Here is a 20,903-nt window from a genome sequence, read left to right as displayed (position 1 = left end):
ATGTTGCCACATACCCTCCTCTGAAAGGATTTTAAACAACCATTTGCTCAATAGATATTTATTATTTAATTCCAAAACATCAATTCCCAACCCCCTTGATCTTTTGGTCTACACAAGATGTTCTATTTAGATAACTTATACTTCTTCTTATGCTCATCAGATTGGCGGAAAAAATTTGATCTATAAAAATCAACCCTCTTCCTCACCCCAATTGGGATTTCCAAGAAAGAGAGCATAAACATTGGTAAACTAGTAAGAACCGAATTTATGAGAACCAACCTATCCCCATAAGAAAACAATTTACTATGCCATCCCCCCAATTTAGAGGCAAACCGAGTTTCAACAGGGTTCCATTCCGTATTCCGCAAAGTCCTATAATGTACCGGAATTCCAAGGTACTTTAAAGGTTAAGTTCCAGACTCAGTCCCAAAGATTTGTCTATATTGATCCTCCATATCCTTTGCATTACTAAAATCAAAGATTTCACTCTTATGGAAATTAATTTTTAAGTCCAAAAGTTGTTCAAAGATGCATAGAATCAATTTCATATTAACAACCTTAGCAATATCATGTTCCAAAAACAAAATTGTATCATCCGCATACTGTAGAATGGAAATTACCCCATTAATAAGGTGAGGAAACAAACCTCCCACTTTATCTACATCCTTCGCCCTAGCAATTAGAATCGCTAACATATCAGCGACAATATTTAAAAAATTGGGGATAAAGGATCTCCCTGGCATAGTCCTTTCCTAGTTTGAAAATTATGCCCAATCTCATCATTCACTCTTATACCAACACTCCCACCTTGCACAAATTGCTTTATCCTATCACACCAAATCGGGTCAAATCCCTTCATACAAAAAACTTGTTGCAAAAAGGGCCACTTAACTTTATCGTATGCCTTTTCAAAGTCAATTTTAAAAATCACCCCATCTAATTTCTTTCTATGCATTTCATGTATAGTCTCGTGGAGTACGACCACTCCTTCTAAAATGTGTCTACCCGGATTGAACGCCGTCTGAGTCGGTCTAATCACCTTTTGAGCTACCTCGGAAATATAATTTGTCGCAACTTTAGTAAAGATTTTAAAACTCACATTGAGCAAGCATATTGGCCTATATTGTTGAATCTGAGTTGCATTTTCCTTTTTGGCAATAAAGTGATCACCCCAAAATTCAACTTATACAACGGTAGCTCCCCTTTCTGAAAGCTCTCAAATAAAGCAATCAGATCGAATTTAATAACCCCCCAAAAATGTTGATAAAACTCCGCAGGGAAACCATCTGGTCCAGGTGATTTATTATGTTCCATTTGAAAAATCGCATCATGAACCTCCTCCATCGAGAAGTTTTGAATTAACACTTGATTCTCCTCCGCTAACAATTGCGGAATATCTTCAATTATATCCTCATCCAACACGACCGAACTAGGCTCTGGATTACCAAATTATTTTTTATAATACTTCAAAATATAAACCCTTAAATTATCATCCGCGACAATGGTTCCCTCTTCTTGCTCAAGTTGATAAATTTTATTTTTTCCGATGTTTTCCATTAGCTGTAGGTGAAAATATTTGGTATTATCCCCCCTTCCTGAATGTAGTTTACTTTGGCCCTTTGTGCCCACTTAATCTCTTCATCTCGTCGGAGTTTATTTAAATTCTCATGGGCTAATTTTAACTCATTGCGCTCCACTTGTGATAATGGTAATGTTTCTGCCTTAATATCCAACGTGTCAATAATGTTCAAAAGCCGCTCCTTCTCCCTCTTATATTTTCCGCTTAAATTCTTTGCCCAACCACGTAAAAAGCGGCATAAATGCCTAATCTTATTTTGCCAAGTTTGAATCGGACTTTTTCCAATGGGGCCGACCACCCATTCAGCAGCTATGAGCTCATAAAACCCCTCTTGTTCTAACCACGCCAACTCAAACGAGAACCGCGGTTTTTTACCTACATGTGTCTGATTCCCCGCATCAATCAAAAGCGGAGTATGATCCGATCTCGAGCGATTCAATGCCCGAACAGTGACCAAAGGTAATTTCTGTTCCCATTCAACACTAGCAAGAACCCTATCCAATTTTTCATATGTGGGAGTCTGTCTTCTACTGGCCCAGGTAAATTGCCGACCCGACAAAGCAATTTCTCGCAGATTCAAATTTTCAATGATCGCATTAAAGATAAACGGCCAACGAGGATTAAAATTATCATTACTTTTCTCGTCTGGTTTTCTCAAAATATTAAAATCCCCGGCTAGTAACATTGGTACTGTTTCGTGTTCACATGTCCTCACCAATTCTGCAAGAAACTCATATTTGTTTTCATCCTGTGCCGGCCCCTATACCGGCACAAGAAGCCATTGAAACCCATCTATTTTAGATGTAATAGACAGTTTCGCACAATAGTCTCCACTGTCTACCCTATTTACCACCAAGGTACTCATATTAACCCCTACAAGAATTCCTCCAGATCTCTCATGTGGCAGCAAACAGAACCAAGCAAAAAAATTCCCGCAGCCAAATCCCTTAAAAAATGTACCGTAAAATTAGACCGTCCTATCTCTAGGAACGCAATAAAATCTAGGTCATACTCCCTTACCGATTCCTTTACAAATAAATGTTTTCCCGGATCTCTAAACCCTTCACTATTCCATATCATACCTTTAAACCTTTTTCTAGTAGTGACATTCTAGATCCTAGACCCTACCAGTCTAGCACTCCATTAGCAGTAACCTTGGTATTTGCAACCTTGGTATTTGCAGTATAGAGCAGCAGAGCCACCCATCTAAGAATAAGCTCGCAAAAACTCATACGCCTCAAAACCTCAAACAGAAACGCCCAGGACATGCAGTCCGTGACATGTCCAGTTTCAGAAGCACAACAGTTTTCCTCCTTTGATGTATCTTCCTGGCAACTTGGCGAACGAGCACGAAATTATTGTGCAGATGTCTGTCTTTCACGGAAGCAGATTTGTTAGCACCGATGATCTCTCCCTGTCTCCCTCTCAGATGGTTCGCCATTAGTTTAGAGAACAGTTGGCCTGTTATCTCCGATCTTAGTCGAATCTTCTTTCTTTGGGATCAACGTTATGATTGCACACGGTTCAGTCTCGCAAATCCCCGTCTGTCTCCTACTCCTACCTTTAGCAGACCTCCATGACATCAACCTTGATTACGGCCATGCCCGCTAATAAAACGCGCCGATAAAACCATTCGGCCCAAGCACACGGTCCTGCGGCGTGCCCTTGATTGTACTCCAGACCTCCTCCTCTGAGAACAGGACCTCCAGCTCCAGAATATGAGCAGCTTGGATCTCCAACGCAATTCACCACCTTTCAAAAACACATTGTCATGGCTGGTAAAAGCGGAAAGCTTCTCATGGGCGTCGCAAGCCAGCCACCATTAGACCATGACATGATCATGCGCCCTCACATGCAGGACATGGCACAGAGACAATACACAGAATGAGTAGTATTTCTTCAGTGTCAAAGCCAACTCGATCGTGCTAATTAATGTGTACGCTTTCGTTGCAATGTATTGCATTTTGTATATTGCACAGTCCTGTATGTGTGTACAAATGGAAACAATACTACCACCACCACGTCAACACAATTTGTAGACTATAGTAGTACAGTATATGCCAAGAAGAAAAAAAGAGCTTGGGTGTCGGGCCCGGTTTGTGCCGTGGGTGGACATATGCACACGGCTGATCAGGCGGGCCGGATGCCGTGCTTGAGCGCGGCCTCCCATACCACGTCGATGCGGTCGACATCGATGGCGCCCACCTCGTGGTGCTTGTACCCTTCGAGGAAGTGCACGACACCGCCGGCGTGGCAAGCGTGCACCACCCCGCGCTCCAGCGAGAACTCGCACGACCCGAGGCCCCGGGCGTCCTTGGGGAGGCGCATCGCGGCAAGCTTGCCGTAGGTGCAGTCCCGGCGGAACTCCATGATTGGGGGCACCACGAACTGGTGGAAGTGCGTGCCCGACGGCGCCCACCGCTGCTCCCGCGGCGAGAGCCACTTGCCGACGATCCACGTCTTGCACTGCGTCGCCGATCGGAACTTGGTCACCTGCACCAGGTACTGCTGGCACTCCTCCGGCGCCTCCTTCTGGATCTTCTGGAACCGCTCCGTGGAGAGCGTCATCATCATGACGCGGATCTTCTTCCGGCACAGGTAGAGCGCGATGGCCCTACCGAGCTTGGAGGTGGCGCCGGTCATGAAGACCTCGGTGGTGCCCTTGGGGATCTCGTTGAGGATGACCGCGGCCGTGAGGGTGTTGCCGTGGACGACGCGCACGCGGAGGTCCGGGTGCTTGTTGACGAACAGGGTGCCGCCGCCGTTGAGAGCCTCGTTCTTGTTAAGGGCCGCGAGGCTGACGACCTTGACGCCCATTTTGTCGGCTCTGAGAATGGCGAGCTCGATCTGGTCGTTGATGCCGTCCTTGGCGAAGGGCAGGAAGTACTGCAAGCAGATGATCAGACATAAAAAAGATGAACAAAATCATTTGGAAGAAGCTATCTGATGAAGTGAGCGAGGTGTGTACGTACATGGAATCCGTATCTGGGGACGGCCCATGTCTGGTGGAGCTTGCCGCGTAGGTGGTAGTAGCAGATGACGAAGGTCTTGGACCAGGCCCAGACCATGAACATGAAGAGGAGGGAGATGGGCCAGCACGGCAGGAGGAAGGCCCGCACGGCGAATGGCGTGGAGGCGAAGGATCGCATGACGAAGGGGACGTGCATGGACTGCATCACGTCCACCACATGCGCCAGGAACACGAAGTCCGGCACCTCGTCCACACCTGCATATCCATCGGTAAGAGCAAGAACAATAACATAGATAGCTGCTGGCTACTTTTTATTAAATTCATGTTCTAGGTTTATTCAAGTCAATTAAAGTTTGATTAAAATATATTTTTTACTGTAAATAACTATGATACCAAATACATATAATTTAAAAATATTTTTTACGATGACTCTAATATAATGGATTTTATGTTATAAATTTTGATGTTTTTAGTAAATAATTGATCAAAATTTACATAGTTTGACTTGAACTAAACACAAAACGCGAAGTAATTGTGATTGGAGGCAGTATATACTCATGCCATGTCACTTAAAGCCGTCATAAACAAACATTAGTACTACCTCCATAACAGTTTATTAGGGTATTACGAACTTTGAGATTTTTTTCACTAATTTAGTCAACAAAACATGAAATATATGACATAAAAACTATACCATCGAATTCATATTGAAAAGAAGTTTCCAATTGTATATTTTTGTGATATATATCTTATATTTTATTTATCAAATTGATGGTCAATTTTTTCTCAAAATACTGTACGTAATACCCTAATAAATCAATATGGTGACAGAACAATAAACTAGCTATTAGGTTGACTGTATAAAATATTTAAGTATTAATGCATGCAAGTGCATTTGGTGGCATGCAAGACACACATGACAAGAGGAGCTAGCTATAGATCGTGCAAGAGGCTACATGCGGAGTGTAACTCATCAATTTTGGTGCTATAGCAGCTGGCTAGATGTGAAGAGCCGGCTATATTTTGTCTTCCCCTTTCTCTCTCATCCAGATGTGATTTTGCTGATGTGGACTACTCCCTCCATACCGGTTTATTGGGCTTATTTGAGCCAACCGTTCCTTTTGTATTGATCCATGCAGTAGTTAAGGTGAGAAGGGGAAAGACCGGGGTCAGGCCAACGTCCTAGCGGAAAATGAGCTCATGTCTTACTTGCTCTCTCCAAAATAAGTGCATGCATTGGATGGTTACGTTTGTTTTGCATGCAAGGGATGCAGGATTACATGAATTAATCACGTATTAAGTATCGAACTGAGCCTAATTTCCTGGTATATTTCCAAATCCACAATAAGCCCAGTAAACCGGTATAGAGGGAGTAGCTTCTACTTCCTCCGTTCGAGATTATAAGGCCTAAGAGAATTTTTAAATTATTAAGAGTTATGTGCCCTGTCTTGTTTATTGTCCACTCTCCTCTACCAATGTATTTTATTTCTATCTCTCTTTCCTCTCATGCATGTAAAAATATTGACGCATTCATTAATTAATGATAAGAGTAGTATGGATTTTCTTATTGCAAAGGTAATAACTACTATGCCAGTCCAAATCATGATCTTCACCAACTTCGATTTGGTTCTCTCGCGAAAATCGCGAGTTGCAGAGATGAGAACCATGAAAAGCAAGATCCCGAATAAGAAATCAGAAACTGAGAAAACCACAAGAGTGAAGACTAGTAGAGTCTCGTCTTTTGCCATTCTTTGCTCCTTTTTCATTCAATGATTCATTCTAATTTCCCGACCAAAAATTCTATATCTCTATTCTATGTAACGAATTGGCTCTTTGGCCTTATAATTCCAAACGGAGCGAGTATTATACATGCTCTTTTCATCAAGTCTTCAGAGCGGGTCGACGCTTCATTAACTGGACCCCGGAGACTGAAGTGATTAAATGGTTGGCACGACACGGTGGCAATCGTTGGCAAGCCTGCAGTAATGCTCGCTTCGCCTCATTCTCTAGCTAGAGGATCTGTCGAGCAGGTTCCGTTGCTTAACCGGCTCATGGTATTTATGGAGTTATTATATGGTCATGATTGCATAGCTATTTTTGTCCATACCTAATGTACGAAATTGAGTTGCACATGCGCCCGGTGTTGGCACTCAGGACGTACGTCGGATGCGAGACGAGCTACCGATTGTACAGCTAGCCATGCATATATAACATAACACACGGGCGACGTGGACGTGGTCGCCAACTGCGAGCTGTACTGCTAGCGACGGCACATCGCACTCGTTCGGCGCCGCTAGCTAGCTGCAGAAAGCATAGAGCTAGCCTCTTGCAAGTTGCAACGACGATCGAGTTAGCTAGCTAGTTCTACAGCCAACCGCATGAGCCCCTCGCGTCCAAGACTGCAATTAAACAAGCCCGAGACGTGCCACCCGTCTCTTGAGTGAACACACTTGCAGCCACGCAAACCCCACGTACTAGCAGTAGCACTCTAGCAGTTAAGGAGCTTCCCGTATTCGGACGAGCAACGCATGTAGCGGGCGCGAGTACAGCTAGCCGGTCCTCATTCGAGCTTACCCGCACGCAGCCGGTTGCGCGCGCCGCGCCGCGCGCGATGTCCGACGAAACGCACGACGCGTGGCCCCGCCATTTTTGCGCAAGCAGCAGCTTGGCTTACGGGCAGCGGCAACATGCATGGCGAAAACTTGAACCCGATCGACAGGCAGGTGGAAGAGTTAGTAGGTTTATTATACCTGCTCTGTTCTTCTCCTGCAGCTCCCAGGACGCGGCGTCGAGCGTGCCACCGAGGCGGTCGAAGAGCGGCATGAAGAGGCAGAAGTTGGATGCCTTCCCCGTGTGGTGGATGGTGTGGTACCTGCAGCCAGGCAGGTTACATACATACATACGACAGAGAAACATCAGCTACTTGATCGAAACTGGCGCAAAGACTAATGTTCGTCGTCGGGCAAGGGGACGTACGTCGGGGTGTAGATGATGTATCGGAGAAACGGCGCCGCCCGGAAGAGGCCGGCGGGGAAGAGCTCCACGTTGCAGCTGCCCATGGCCCTGAGGAAGTCGAAGGCGAACACGTAGACGAAGGCCAGCCCCGCCGATCCAACGCCCGCGGCGCATGCACCGGCGAGCGGCAGCACGACGAGCGCGCCCAGGACGAGGTGCTCGAGCGGAGTGGCGAATCCGGCCGTGAACGGCGTGGGCACTCTCGAGGAGTGGTGGAGCGCGTGGTAGCGCGCGAAGAGGCGGCCGCCGTGGAAGGCGCGGTGCGCCGCGTAGTAGAGGGGCTCAGTGGCCACCACGTGGAGGATGGCGGCGACGAGCAGGCCCCTCGCGTCCCAGCCCGGGAGGTGTCGCAACGAGGGGAAGGCGTAGAAGGCCGCAGAGGCAATCAGGATGTGCATGATTAGGAAGTTGTCCCTGAAACACGAACACACACAGTCCGGTACGTGATGAATTTGTCAGGAAGTACAAGCCTTTGGATCGCAAGTGGAGATCGCACGTACCAATCCCACTCCTTGTCGATCTGCTCGAAGTCGACGCCGTCGCGGACGATGCGGCGGCGGCGGGTGAGGAAGAGCATGTTACTGTAGGAGCTCCACAGCTGGTAGGTGAGGGCGCGGAGGGTGAAGAGGGCCAGCAGGAGGAAGAGCCAGTGGTCGGGGCTGCCGCGCTCCCACGCCCGCGATGCCACCGCCCTGCCGACCAGAGGCCCGTACAGCGCGTACTGCTCGATCGCACAGGAGACGACGCATGCAGTCGTCAGTAACATTCAGAAACAGAGACGAAAACAAAGAAGGCAAGCAAAGCATTGCGTACCTTGAACATGCCAAGGTTCTCCCATGGCCAGGACGCCAGGAACGCGGCACCCATGCTCTCGTCGTCAACCTGGCCTCCACCGGCTGCTGTTGCTACCTCTCCCCTGGTTCCAGAAGGTATGATGGAGCCCGCCCGCGAAGAAGAGGGAAGCCGGCGAGAGGCGTGAGACGAGGCAAAACCAATTAAGGATATATGCACGGTACAGTTGCACCGCCCGTCTCTGCTGCTCACAAGCTAGCGCCGCGTGCAGATGTTTATATGCACGAAACCTGCTTGGTTCGATGAGGCAAAGGAATTGTTCAGCCGGAAGAGTTAAGCCACCAGAATAGCAGTACCGGTCACCTCGCTGGCTCGCTCCACAGAGCGCATACGACTGGCCCGGCGCTCCAACCACACGGAGTTAAGAGAGAATACAGAAAAAGGGAGCCCGGAAATTTAAGCGGATGGGGATGGACAATGTGTTATGGGAGCGACATGCATCAGATGGATCATGGATGGAGTACCACCTCATCTTCAAGCCTTCGTCTCAAAGCCTCCGCGCACGCGCGGCAGTACAGCCGGAGCGTCACGTCGCGTGTGTGGTTGCAGCGGTGGTGATCTTCGGATCCGCGGTTATCACATTGTAATACTATGTAAAAGACATATAGCATGGATGAACAATTGTTCACCCAAATCAGCAATCCTTATAACCACTTCATCAAACTTGAAATACTCTTACTCTTGCCTTCGCCATTGCAAGCTTCATAGTCACTTTGAAAGACAAGATTAGTAGTAATTTTTTTTTATAGATTTTTGTTTTATAATCTTGTTGTTGTTTTAACATAAACAAAGACAATAAGGTAAATAGCAACAAACGGAAATAAAATATATGTGATTGGGAAGATAATGTCCAAGCACTTTACTCCCTGACAAGGGCGACCCAAGTGATGAGTCCAAAAGGCCACATGTTCTTTATTACATAAACATATTTTACATGTATCACTACATGATCTATCTATAGCATAAATGTATGATTACAAGTTATGATTAATTTTCATGAGAGTTTTCCACAACTTGTAGCTCTATTACTCCCTCTGATCCATATTAATTGTCTCTAATATTGATTTATTTAGATACATTTTAGTTCTAGATACATCCATACTAGTGACAAGTACTATGAATCGGAGCTAGTACAATTTTATCACTTTTCCTTGTCTTTGGTTTGTGTAGGTGTTCGCAACATTTATGAACAAAGCATGAGGAAAGGAACCAAAGAGAAGCAATATGGAGGAGTTACATGCACCACGACTTACCATTTTAAGGGTGGAATGGAGTCAATTTTTCCATCACAAGATAATAGAGATCCAACACCATGGTATTGCATCCCTCGTTCATAGAAATCAAATGAGTCGAAGAATACCTCAATCGAATTTCGTATGAAGAAATGACACCCAAATTACTACATGACTCCACGATGTTTAACATCCACCGGTACAGTCGTGATGACCGTACCGTATGACCGTACGGACCTTCATCAGGACCATTTCGTCAAACCGAATAATATTTGTGAAGGCCCGAAGGCTATACCCTAGTAGGAAAAATGCTATAAGGGCACATACACAAGTAGCAGACATACGAATATCTTTTCCCTTAGGGTTTTGTTCTCGCGTTGGGGCGATCTCGGCGGCGAGTCTTATCTTTTCTTCCCGGCTCCCAGCGAGGTACCTCGCCGGAGTTTTGCTTGGGCTGATCAAGGGGTGGACACGTTCCGCTTCCCGGCCTCTGTAAACGGTGGGTTTTCCATTGTGGGAGACTAGGGTTTTCGACTCGTGCTCCTGCGAGGAATTGATCTAGGGTTTTGGAGGATGGCGGAAAAGGCGTCGAGCTCGGGGGAGAAGGACAGAGAGAAGGAACTCGCAGACCTGATGGAAGAGTTAGGAATTGGCGAAGAAGATCTTGATGATGTGATCTACGAAGAGGAAGGGCCGCCGGTGGAGGAAGTGCCACGCTGGCTAGCGGTGGCCAGAGTTCATGTATATCCAAGGATGGTTCTTTTCCAACATGAGATCTACGTGGAGCTTGGCTCAGGATGTCAAATTCAGAGCCATTGAGACCAATCTATACATCTTGCAATTCTTTTGCCTAGGCGATTGGGAGAAGGTGCTGCAAGGAGGCCCCTGGAACTTCAGAAACTCGCAAGTATGCATAGAAACATATGATGGGTTCACGAAACCTAGCACCATTGATCTAGTGAAGATTGCTGTTTGGGCTCAAATTAATGATCTTCCGAAGGGATATAGGCCCTTGGCTGAGAATCTGGCTCGGCGAGTGGGTTCTTTTGAAGCTGCAGAGCCTGAATCCATAGATTACTATTGGAACTATTGCAGAGTGAGAGTTAAAGTAGATGTGCGTGAACCTCTGCAATGAGCAACATCAATTTCTCGTGGAGGGAAAAGTTATATCTTCGGTGTTCGCTATGAGAAAATTCCAGATTGGTGTGAGGTGTGTGGCCTTCTAGGCCATGTTTATAAGGAACATGGGATTCATGAGCCAAATACTCGCAAATGGGGACAGTGGCTCCTTGCCAAACCATCTGGGAGAGGGCGAGGCCGTGGTCGTTGATCTACACCCACGGGTGCGGGACAGTCTGGGCGAGGCAGAGCTCGAGGACGCTTTTCTGATGAGGAAAGGAACCAAAGAGAAGCAATATGCATGGAGGAGTTACATGCACCACGACTTACCATTTCAAGGGTGGAATGGAGTCAATTTTTCCATCACAAGATAATAAAGATCCAACACCATGATATTGCATCCCTCCGGAAGAATACCTCAATCGGATTTCGTATGAAGTAATGATGCCCAAATTACTACATAACTCCATGATTTTTAACAACCACCGGTACACTCATGATGACCGTGCCGACGGACCTCCATCAGAACCATTTCGTCAAACCGAATAATATTTGTGAAGGCAGGAAGGCTATACCCTAGTTGGAAAAATGCTATAAGAGCATGTCTAACAGGCCCCGTATTTTTTCGCCCCGTAAAACGTGAGTAGAGGGCCCTGTATCCGGTTTTTACCGGCCGAAAACTCGGACGAGCTAGTAGACCCCGTATTCCTAAACTGTAAAAGGGCATATTCCGAGAATATGCCAAATCAATTTTTTCCCCTTCTTCCTCCTCTTCTTCTTCCTCCTCCAGCCACTGCCCCTACCCCTACCGGCCGCCCCCGTCGCGCGACGCCGCCCCGGCCCCTGCCCCAGGCCCTGCCCCGCCTCGGCCGGCCGCCGCCCCTACGCGCTGCCCCGCCGGCGAGGTCGGCGTGCTCTCGCTAGCCCAGTTTGAAATCAACAATCATGTATGATGTATCTGCTCAATTTAGCAGCTGGGGACAACGCACACAACAGCTGAGCAAAGTTCCTCCAGCGAGTGACCATGCGAGTCCACCAGCTCCACCATTCCCTCTCTTGCTTGGCGCGTACGCACAGAGGTCACGGGAAAGCTTCGCGTCGGCTGCTCGCTGCGGGCGTGGCTGCTCTCCGGCCGGCCGATGGGCGAGCACGAGCGAAGGCCCAGCTCGCCCAGATGAACGCGGACGCGGAGAGGGCCAAGTCGGCTGCGTCGCGCGCGCTGGTGGAGAGGGAGCTTGATCCGGCGAGTCTGGTACAAGTTGTGATTTTCTGAAAGTTCAGCGCGCCACGAGTGGGGGGTTGGACCTGTATTCAGCCTCCCGCCCCGTACAAGTAAGGGGCGAAAAGCCACCCCTTAGCCGAAACTGTAAAAAATCGACGCGGGGTCCTGTTTTACGGAGTCTGCTAGATGGCCGGGTAGAGCCCTACCCCGTATATCGGCAGTTATTATACGGGTTTGGCCTTTTTAAGGGGTCTGTTAGACCTGCTCTAAGGGTACACACAAAAGGAACATCCCGTATTTATGACACGTAGCTGCTACCATTGGCAGCATGCACAATATTAGTACATGACTGGCCAATACTCACACACAAGTTCACACCGGACGAGAACATGCTACCACTAAGTGGGTACCATCTATACTCGGGTCCAGAACTCTATTTCAATAGCAAGCATCAGAGAGTTAGAGTATAGGCTTGCTGATCAGAAGCAATAGTTAGTAGAGGCTAAGAGCATCTCTAGTAGAGCATAAAAAATGCAAACCGAAAAAGTGATTTTCAGTCTTCGAACCTGTCGATTTTGGCCGTGGCACAGGTAAATTAGGCGACATGATATAGATGCTCCGATTGAGCATCGATACTTACATTGTTCGACAAATTGAAGATAAATTAGTGGTACACCGGTAAGCGCTAACCTAGCTAAAGCAAAATGCAGCCAGTATAGTGACCTATGGCGCGCGGCGACGCCGGTGGTGGCGCAGCTTGTCGGCGGTAGACGGCGCCGACGCTGTCGTGCACGATCTTCACGCTTCGTCGGCGTCAAGCTCGACTATTTCGAGCTTGACGCGGCGGACGCAGGCCTCCCGGCGGGCCGCCTCGTACTCCCGGACCTGGCGGACGGCGTCCGCCTCCTCCCGGCGGAAACACGCCCGAGCCTCTGTTGCGCTGACGGCCTTCGTCTGCGCGAGGACGGCCTCCTCCTCATCGCTGTCGTGGACGTAGTCCCCGACGGAGAAGGTCGACGACCGTGCGGGGACGAGGTCGTCCTCGTCGATGCTCTCGGCAACAGGGATCTGCGGTGCGCGGCTAGACTGGCCGGATGAGGAGCCCTCGCGGGCATTGCGGTAGTGCGCGAGCTTCCCTGGGGGCGTGAGCCCCCGGTTCGTCCACCAGCGGGCGCTTCGTTTGCGCGTGCCCTCGCTCCGGTTCCACTTGCGCCGCTCCACGTCGGTGCGGAAGACAGGCGGACGCGGCAGCGAGCCACCGCCGTCCAATCCGGCGGCACGGCCGTCGGAGCCTCCACGGGACGCCATCGCGTGGTGGCGTGGGCTGGATCGCTGGCTGGGGCGAGCTAGATTGCTCGCCGAAAATGGTGAGTGATGGCGGCGGAGGGAGAGGAATGGCGGAGGGGAATAGGGTTTGCGAACCGAACTCCCCTCCGCGAACCCTTTTAATACGGGACGTGCGGGGAGTTACTCGGGCCTCTGAACTTCTTTTACGGGCCGGTCCATGTTTTCGGGCTCCGTTCTGTGACAGCTTCGGTCCAAACCCCTAAATCCGCCAGAAAAGTTCAGTTCCGGCGGGATTTATGGGCTCTATTAGAGATGCTCTAAGAATGAGATATAAACAAGGATGGAATCTAGGATCACAAATTGTAGGAACTGAGAATGGAGCAGAGCAGCTCTGAAAAAACCTCAAGAAGAGAAGAGTGTGGCACATGAAAAGAGGCAACAAGAAATGGAAGACCCGCTTAGTTTCCTCTTAAGAACTTCGCCACAATCATCTTAGTGCAGCCGATAAACAACACCATCATCCTGAAGCATTGTTAACCATTAATATTTGCTAACAACTTTATTTTTCCGTCCTCTTTTCCATTGTCTAGTGTGCGCCTATATTTAATATAAGATTTTTTACTTGCCATTTTATATAAATGTTTCAACTTACCATTGTTTGCAATTTTCCTTGAAAGTTATAATTTTAGCAAATTAGCGTGATCTAGAAACGATGAGAAAAAAATGAAACTGTCAACAACATTTGGACCCACATGGAAGCAATGCGTGGGTCCCACTTGTCATGAACATGTGGGCCCACTTGTAAGCAATGTGTGGGTCCCACTTGTTAGCAGCATCTAGTACCCCTTGTAAAAATATCAAGTCCCACTTTTCGGAGCCATCCGGTCCCACTTGTCAGAACCGTATGGTCCCACTACTCAAAACCGTCTATCCCACCCGACATTATCCCATGTCACTACCTTTGGACTCTCTCAATAGCATCCACGTCACCACCGTTGGACCCACAAGAGCAGCAGGATAGCAGGATCGGAACCCTCCCGAGGTGAAGATGGATTCCGCCTCCGCCGCCTTAGAAAATTCTAGGAAAATTATGGCGTAGGTTTTTGTCCAGGACAGAAACCTACATAAAAAGATGGACGCGAGGCGACACTCAGCGAGGGAACGGGCCTAGGTGGCGCAACCCATGGCGGGGCTCGCGCCATCAAGTCTCGTTTGGGCCTCTTGGGCCCCGCTCGTGTGTTTCTCGTGCTACAGTTGCTTCTCGTGTAAAAATATTGACCCTGTAAAAATCTCTGAGCTTTTTAAGTTCTGTAAGGTTCCTGAAACATCAAAATACGAAAAAGGAGACTTTCTGCTTTCTAGAAATTAAATAGCAATAAAATATATTTTATAAGAAACTCCCATAAATCATCTAAAGATGCATAAATAATGAATGACCAATGCAAGTAGCAATGTAAAGTACTCATATATGATTCTATTATGATAATACAAAATGCATGTATCATTTATGCGATGAAAACATATCTGGCGTGGGTAACCACGGCAATGCCTATATGTGATGGACTTGGGTTTAGAGAAAGAGACACGATGGTGATTTCGGCGGTGTACAAGCGCAAGACACATGAGACAACAAGGTTTTACCTAGGTTCAAGCCTCCAACGAAGAAACCCTACGTGTTGCTTGTTGCTTGTATTTATGTTTGAGATTACAAAATCTACCGAGATGGCTATGGTCTAGCATGGCTAGGGTTTGGTGTATAGCACGTATGAGTTTCTAGATTGCTTAGCCTTGCTCAGAGGCACCTCCTAAACTTTATACAGGAGGCCCTGCCTTGGGTACGGCGAGTATGAGTTTCTAGATTGCTTAGCCTTGCTCGTATTAGTCTCTTCCTTCTTTAAACTTTTCTTGGTCGATATATATGGTATTTGGGCTTCAGGCTCCTTGCGTATGATGCTTTCTCCCTCGGGATTTATGGGAATTGATAAAGTATGCACACATCAATGTTGCTTTTTGGACTCATCACCCGTTGACCACGCTTGCCAGCTCTAAGAGATGGAGACCCACGTGTCGTGGCTAGACGTCAACATGCCCACAGCGTGGCTGTTCAACTCACGCCCTGTGCTGGTGCCACCCGTGCCGCGGGAGGGTCACGACGAGATCCACCGCCGGCGGTTCGTCCTGCCGCCCCATTTGCGAGACGACTTGGTGTTCACACTGGATTTGTTCAACTAGGATACCTTTGGTGCCTAGAAGTTTGACCCGCGCCACCGAGCAGAGTAACTAGGCGACTAGGAGTACTTACTCCGCGACTACATCTGTGGTGGCGACGACAAGGACAACAATGACGACGACAAGGGAAACAATGATGATAGCGGGCCGCTCGATCTGGTGGTGGTCAGTAGGAGGTCCAACCGCCCGGGCTGAGCGATGAGGAGTCCATTGAGATGGCCATCGCCCTCAGCGAGCCCGACGAGCTCGCCATATGGAACAACCTTGCCGCCGAACTGAGGGAATCCACACTTGTGTAGGGAAAGCTTGTGATGCCGCCGGTTACACATCTCGCTGCCAGCCTCGCGTGCAAGCGCCAGTGCCAGCGCCACCGACTAGATCTCCTCAGGCGCCATGGCCCTGGGCCTTCGATTTTCGTCTACCTCAACAAGGAGGATTAGGCGCCAATGGCGCAACCCTAGTAGCTAGGGTTTTTCTTATTTGCTTTTAAATCTTTATATTTCATTTCACACAATGTAAATTATTTCAATTTATATATTAAATTAAATATTTGAGTTAGGCTTCATGCTCCCATTTTTCTATCTACAAATGGAAAAGCCAATAAAATTAAACTCACTTCAAATTTGAAAATTGGTGGCTTAAAGAAGATGATTTTCAAACTCATGCAAAAAACTCCTAGAAACAATCTATAGGGAAGCCTTATCATTGCAGAACTAATCTGTTGGCTACCTCTTTGAAAATTTGGTGCAAAAAGAAAAAACCTTTACAGGAGGAATTAAAGGAGCTGGAGGAAGAAATCTTAAAGCTGCAATGTGCTCCACCAAACTGATGACCCACAAGTATAGGGGGTGTATCGTAGTATTTTCGATAAGTAAGAATGTCGATCCCAACGAGGAGCAGAAGGTGTTGACAAGCAGTTTCGATGAAGGATTCACTGTAAATGCTCACAGACAAGTATTCAGGGGGTTTAGATGTAGCAGATGAATAAAGTACGAGTAAGTAAAATGCGAGAGTAACAATTGCAGCGAGTGGCCCAATCCTTTTTAGCACAAAGGACAAGCTGGTTTGTTTACTTATAATGACCAAACGTTCTTGAGGACACACGGGAATTTAGTCTAGTGCTTTCGCTTCATATAGCTGATTAATCTTCATTGTTTTGATAAGTGTTGTGTGGGTGAACCTATGCTAATGCATCGCCCTTCCTAGGACTAATACATACTTGTGATTATACCCCTTGCAAGCATCCGCAACTACAAGAAAGTAGTTAAGATAAATCTAACCACAGCCTTAAACTCCGAGATCCTGCTATCCCTCCTGCATCGATATACCAACGGGGGTTCAGGTTTCTGTCACTCCGGCAACCCCGCAATTAGCATACAAGTACAAGATGTATTCCCCTAGGCCCATAAAGGTGAAGTATCATGTAGTCGACGTTCACATGACACCACTAGAAGAATAACACCACAACTTAAATATCGTAACATTGAATATTACTCAACCATAATTCACTACTAACATTTAGACTTCACCCATGTCCTCAAGAACTAAACGAACTACTCACGAGACATCATATGGAACATGATCAGGGGTGATATGATGATGAATAACAATCTGAATATAAACCTTGGTTCAATGGTTTCACTCAATAGCATCAATAACAAGTAGAAATCAATACCGGGAGAGTTTCCCCTATCAAACAATCAAGATCCAACCCTAATTGTTACAGTGGTGACGATGTGCAGCGGTGGAGACGGCAGTGATGATGATGGAGATGATGGTGATGATGATGGAGATGATGTCCAGCTCGATGACGGTGACGATGGCGTCGATTTCCCCCTCCGGGAGGGAATTTCCCCAGCGGATTTCAGCCTGCCGGAGAGCTCTTTTCTCTCTGGTGTTTTCCGCCCCGCAGAGGCGGCTGTGACTCTTCGCGACTATCCCCCGGAGCTTAGGTTTTCGGGACGAAGAAGTACGCGAAGGAGAGGAGACCAGAGGGGGCTATGGGCCCCTCCCCACATGGCGGCGCGGCCAGGGCAGGGCCCGCGCCGGCCTGTGAGGGGGGCCCATGGCGGCCCTCCTCGGCTCCTCCTTCTGGCTCTCTTCGTCTTCTGGAAAAATAGGATTTTTCATATTATTTCCGTCAATTGTTGATCTTCCGAAATATTGCATTCTGGCGGTGCTTTTTCCAGCAGAATCCTGACTCCGGTGCGCGATCCTCCAATAATCATGAAACATGCAAAATAGATGAAATAACATAAGTATCACCTCTAAATACGAAATATATCGATGAATAACTAAATTATGATATAAAATAGTGATGCAAAATGGACGTATCAACTCCCCCCAAGCTTAGACTTCGCTTGTCCCCAAGCGAAACTGAACTCGGTAAACAGGACCACATGTTTGTGGAGTGAAGAGTCGATAAACAAAATACGGACAAGAAGCATCATATTAATGCACACAAGACATTCTAGTGAACAACTTCCTCATATAATTCAACTTGAAACAAGTAGAAGGTAATCACAAATAAATGTGCATAAGAAATCATAGTTGGTGATGGCAAACTTCGTTCTTGGTCAGAGAACAATTAACAGATTGTACTTATCTATCGAGCAGCGCTCTTAAGTTAAAGTTTATATGGCACAGCTTGCATAATCAATCATAATAATCTCACATAATCATTGATAGCTTTCAAAGCTATATTCATTCAGATAAAACTTGTACTAAACAAGGAAGAGTAAAAGACATGATTAAGTAGATCACAATATAAATGATTTGATCACAACAACTCAAATGCTTTCTTAAGATGGAGGAAAATAGGTTTACTGACTCAACATAAAGTAAAAGACAGGCCCTTCGCAGAGGGAAGAAGGGATTAAATCATGTGCTAGAGCTTTTTCAGTTTTGAAATAATATAAAGAGAATAAAAGTAAAATTTTCAGAAGTGTTTGTTGTTGTCAACGAATGGTAGTGGGTACTCTAACCCCCTTGCCAGACAAACTCTCGAAGAGCGGCTCCCATAAAATTTATTTTTGGCTGACACTCCTTCCAACCTTTGCTTTCACAAACCATGGCTAACCGAATCCTCGGGTGCCTTCCAATCATTCTCATACCATGAAGGAGTGTCTATTTGTTTTAGTTTTATTTAGATGACACTCCTCCCCACCTTTGCTTTCTCAAGCCACGGCTAACCGAATCCTCGGGTGCCATCCAACAATCACATACCATGGAGGAGTGTCTATTTGTAAAATTATGAAAGTTAATTAATTGGGGCTGGGAACCCCGTTGCCAGCTCTTTTTGCAAAATTATTGGATAAGTGGATGAAGCCACTAGTCCATTGGTGAAAGCTGCCCAACAAGATTGAAAGATAAAACACCACATACTTCCTCATGAGCTATAAAACATTGACACAAATAAGAGATAGTAAATTTTGAATCGTTTAAAGGTAGCACACAAAGTATTTACTTGGAATGGCAGGAAATACCATATAGTAGGTAGTTATGGTGGACACAAATGGCATAGGTTTGGGTTAAAGTTTGGATGCACGAGAAGCATTCCCTCTCAGTACAGGTTTTTGGCTAGCAAGGTTGATTAGCAAGCATAAGAGTTGAAACAAACAAATATACATGTGATAGAAATAATCATGCATCTTCCTTGTAAGCACAAACAATTTTAACCTCAGAATAATAAGCTAAGAGCTAACAAGATAGAAGGACAATGAAACAACTACATGTATTTCTCTTTTCTACTTAAACCTCAAAGTGTTGTTGCTATTGACCAATGCTAAGTTTGCCAAAACCAAATAGATTTATTCAATGCTCCCAAAGTGATACCAATACTAATAACAAGATCAATCATATAATAGAAATTGCAAACTAAAATAAGATGTGCAATATGTAAATGATAAGACTTCTCATTAATATTCCGTAATGATAACTCACACCAAGGGATACATAGACAACCAACTAAGGAGAGATACTTCCACACCGCAACCCATCTTATATGATAACTTCCCTACTCATGATATGACACTACTTGATAGTAAAAACTAAAAGATAGTGATGATGTGATACCGCGGCGCTCCCCCAAGCTTGGAACAAAACAAGGGGATGCCAATACCGATAATGAATTACTCCTTCGGCGGTGGTGATGATGAACCCTTCCCATCATCAGACTTCCAAGGAAGAGGCTCTCCATCAACAAACGACATCTTGGTCTCGGGAATCCTAAAACTAGCAGCATAGCTTATGTGTTTAAACCTGTTTTCATACTCACAGTTTTGATTTTGAACATCATAGAGTTGAGCTTGGAGTTTGTTGGCGGTGTCGTGAAGCGAGAGGATGTCGTCCCACAGTTTTGCAGTCTCCTTCTTGTGTCCATCAATTGAAAGGACACGGATGTCGCCTAGAGGGGGGGGGGGGTGAATAGGCGATTTAAAACTTTTACGAGATGGGCTTAACAAATGCGGAATAAAACTAGCGTTTACTTTGTCAAGCCCAAAGCCTATATACTATTGTTCACCTATGTGCACCAACAACTTATTCTAAGCAATGCAAGCAAGTATGTGATAGCAAGATATATATAACTTCAAGCACGATGGCTATCACAAGGTAAAGTGCATAAGTAAAGAGCTCGGGTATAGAGATAACCGAGGCACGCGGGAGACGATGATTTATCCCGGAGTTCACACTCTTGCGAGTGCTAATCTCCGGTGGAGAGGTGCGGTTGCTTAGTGCTCCCGAACGCCACAAGAGGCTCACCTTGAGGTGTGGTTGCTCGATGCACACCAACGCCACAAAGGCCTCACCCGAAGATGCGGTACTCACACCACACACCGAACGCCACGAAGGCGCCTCACCTAAATCTCCGGTGACCCTCGCCACAAAGGCCTAGGTCACGGTTCCACTAAGGGATTTCCTTCGAGGCGGAAACCGGGCCTTACACAAAGATTGGGGCACACATCCACAACTTAATTGGAGGCTCCCAACAAATCGCCACAAAGGCCTAGAATCCGTCTAGGGTTCCAAGAACCCAAGAGTAACAACCTACTTGCTTTCACCACCACGAATCACCGTGGAGAACTCAAACCGATGCACCAAATGCAATGGCAAGAACACCACAAAGATGCTCAAGTCCTTCTCTCTCAAATTCCAACAAAGCTACAAAAGCTATTGGGGGAATAAGAGAGGAAGAACAAAGGAGTTCACAAAGAACACCAAGATCAAGATCTAGAGAGTTCCACTCACAAAGAGATGGATTTGATTGGTAGAAATGTAGATCTAGATCTCCTCTTCCTTTTCCCTCAAATGGATTCAAGAATCATTGGAGGAGTAGAGGGATGTGGAAAGCTCTCAAGGTCAGCAATGGTGGAGAGCCAAAGGAGGAAGAAGAAGTGG

At 46.7% G+C, this 20,903-nt stretch overlaps 2 protein-coding genes across 2 annotated transcripts in view; both read right to left on the bottom strand.

The window, feature by feature from the left end:
- LOC127298147 (uncharacterized) overlaps positions 1-20,286 on the bottom strand; it is a 155,499-nt gene extending 135,213 nt beyond the window's left edge. The window contains exon 1 of the mRNA XM_051328090.2: positions 20,157-20,286. The gene's annotated coding sequence lies outside the window, so the exon portion shown is untranslated. The remainder of the gene's footprint in view (positions 1-20,156) is intronic.
- LOC127301502 (very-long-chain aldehyde decarbonylase GL1-1) lies at positions 3,503-8,724 on the bottom strand. The gene is made up of 6 exons (XM_051331759.2): positions 8,379-8,724; positions 8,066-8,286; positions 7,527-7,979; positions 7,301-7,422; positions 4,552-4,805; positions 3,503-4,465 (listed from the first exon to the last, which is right to left on the bottom strand). The coding sequence occupies exons 1-6, from the start codon at positions 8,430-8,432 to the stop codon at positions 3,710-3,712; spliced, it is 1,860 nt and encodes a 619-aa protein (XP_051187719.1). The 5' UTR covers positions 8,433-8,724; the 3' UTR covers positions 3,503-3,709.
- Positions 20,287-20,903: the final 617 nt, after the last annotated feature.

This window comes from Lolium perenne, chromosome 5 (genome assembly GCF_019359855.2).
Source record: "Lolium perenne isolate Kyuss_39 chromosome 5, Kyuss_2.0, whole genome shotgun sequence".
Classification (NCBI taxonomy): Eukaryota; Viridiplantae; Streptophyta; class Magnoliopsida; order Poales; family Poaceae; genus Lolium; species Lolium perenne.
The sequence above is the reverse complement of the archived record's forward strand: the minus strand, read 5'-3'. Positions and strand labels throughout refer to the sequence as shown.

What these genes read in the sequence shown, in the direction of transcription:
- LOC127301502 (XM_051331759.2), bottom strand. Translation starts at nt 8,432, where the DNA reads ATGGGTGCCGCGTTCCTGGCGTCCTGGCCATGGGAGAACCTTGGCATG. An exon ending in ATCGACAAGGAGTGGGATTG is followed by an intron (nt 7,980 to 8,065) that starts GTACGTGCGATC and finishes TTCGTGTTTCAG; the next exon opens with GGACAACTTCCTAATCATGC. An exon ending in TACATCATCTACACCCCGAC is followed by an intron (nt 7,423 to 7,526) that starts GTACGTCCCCTT and finishes GCCTGGCTGCAG; the next exon opens with GTACCACACCATCCACCACA.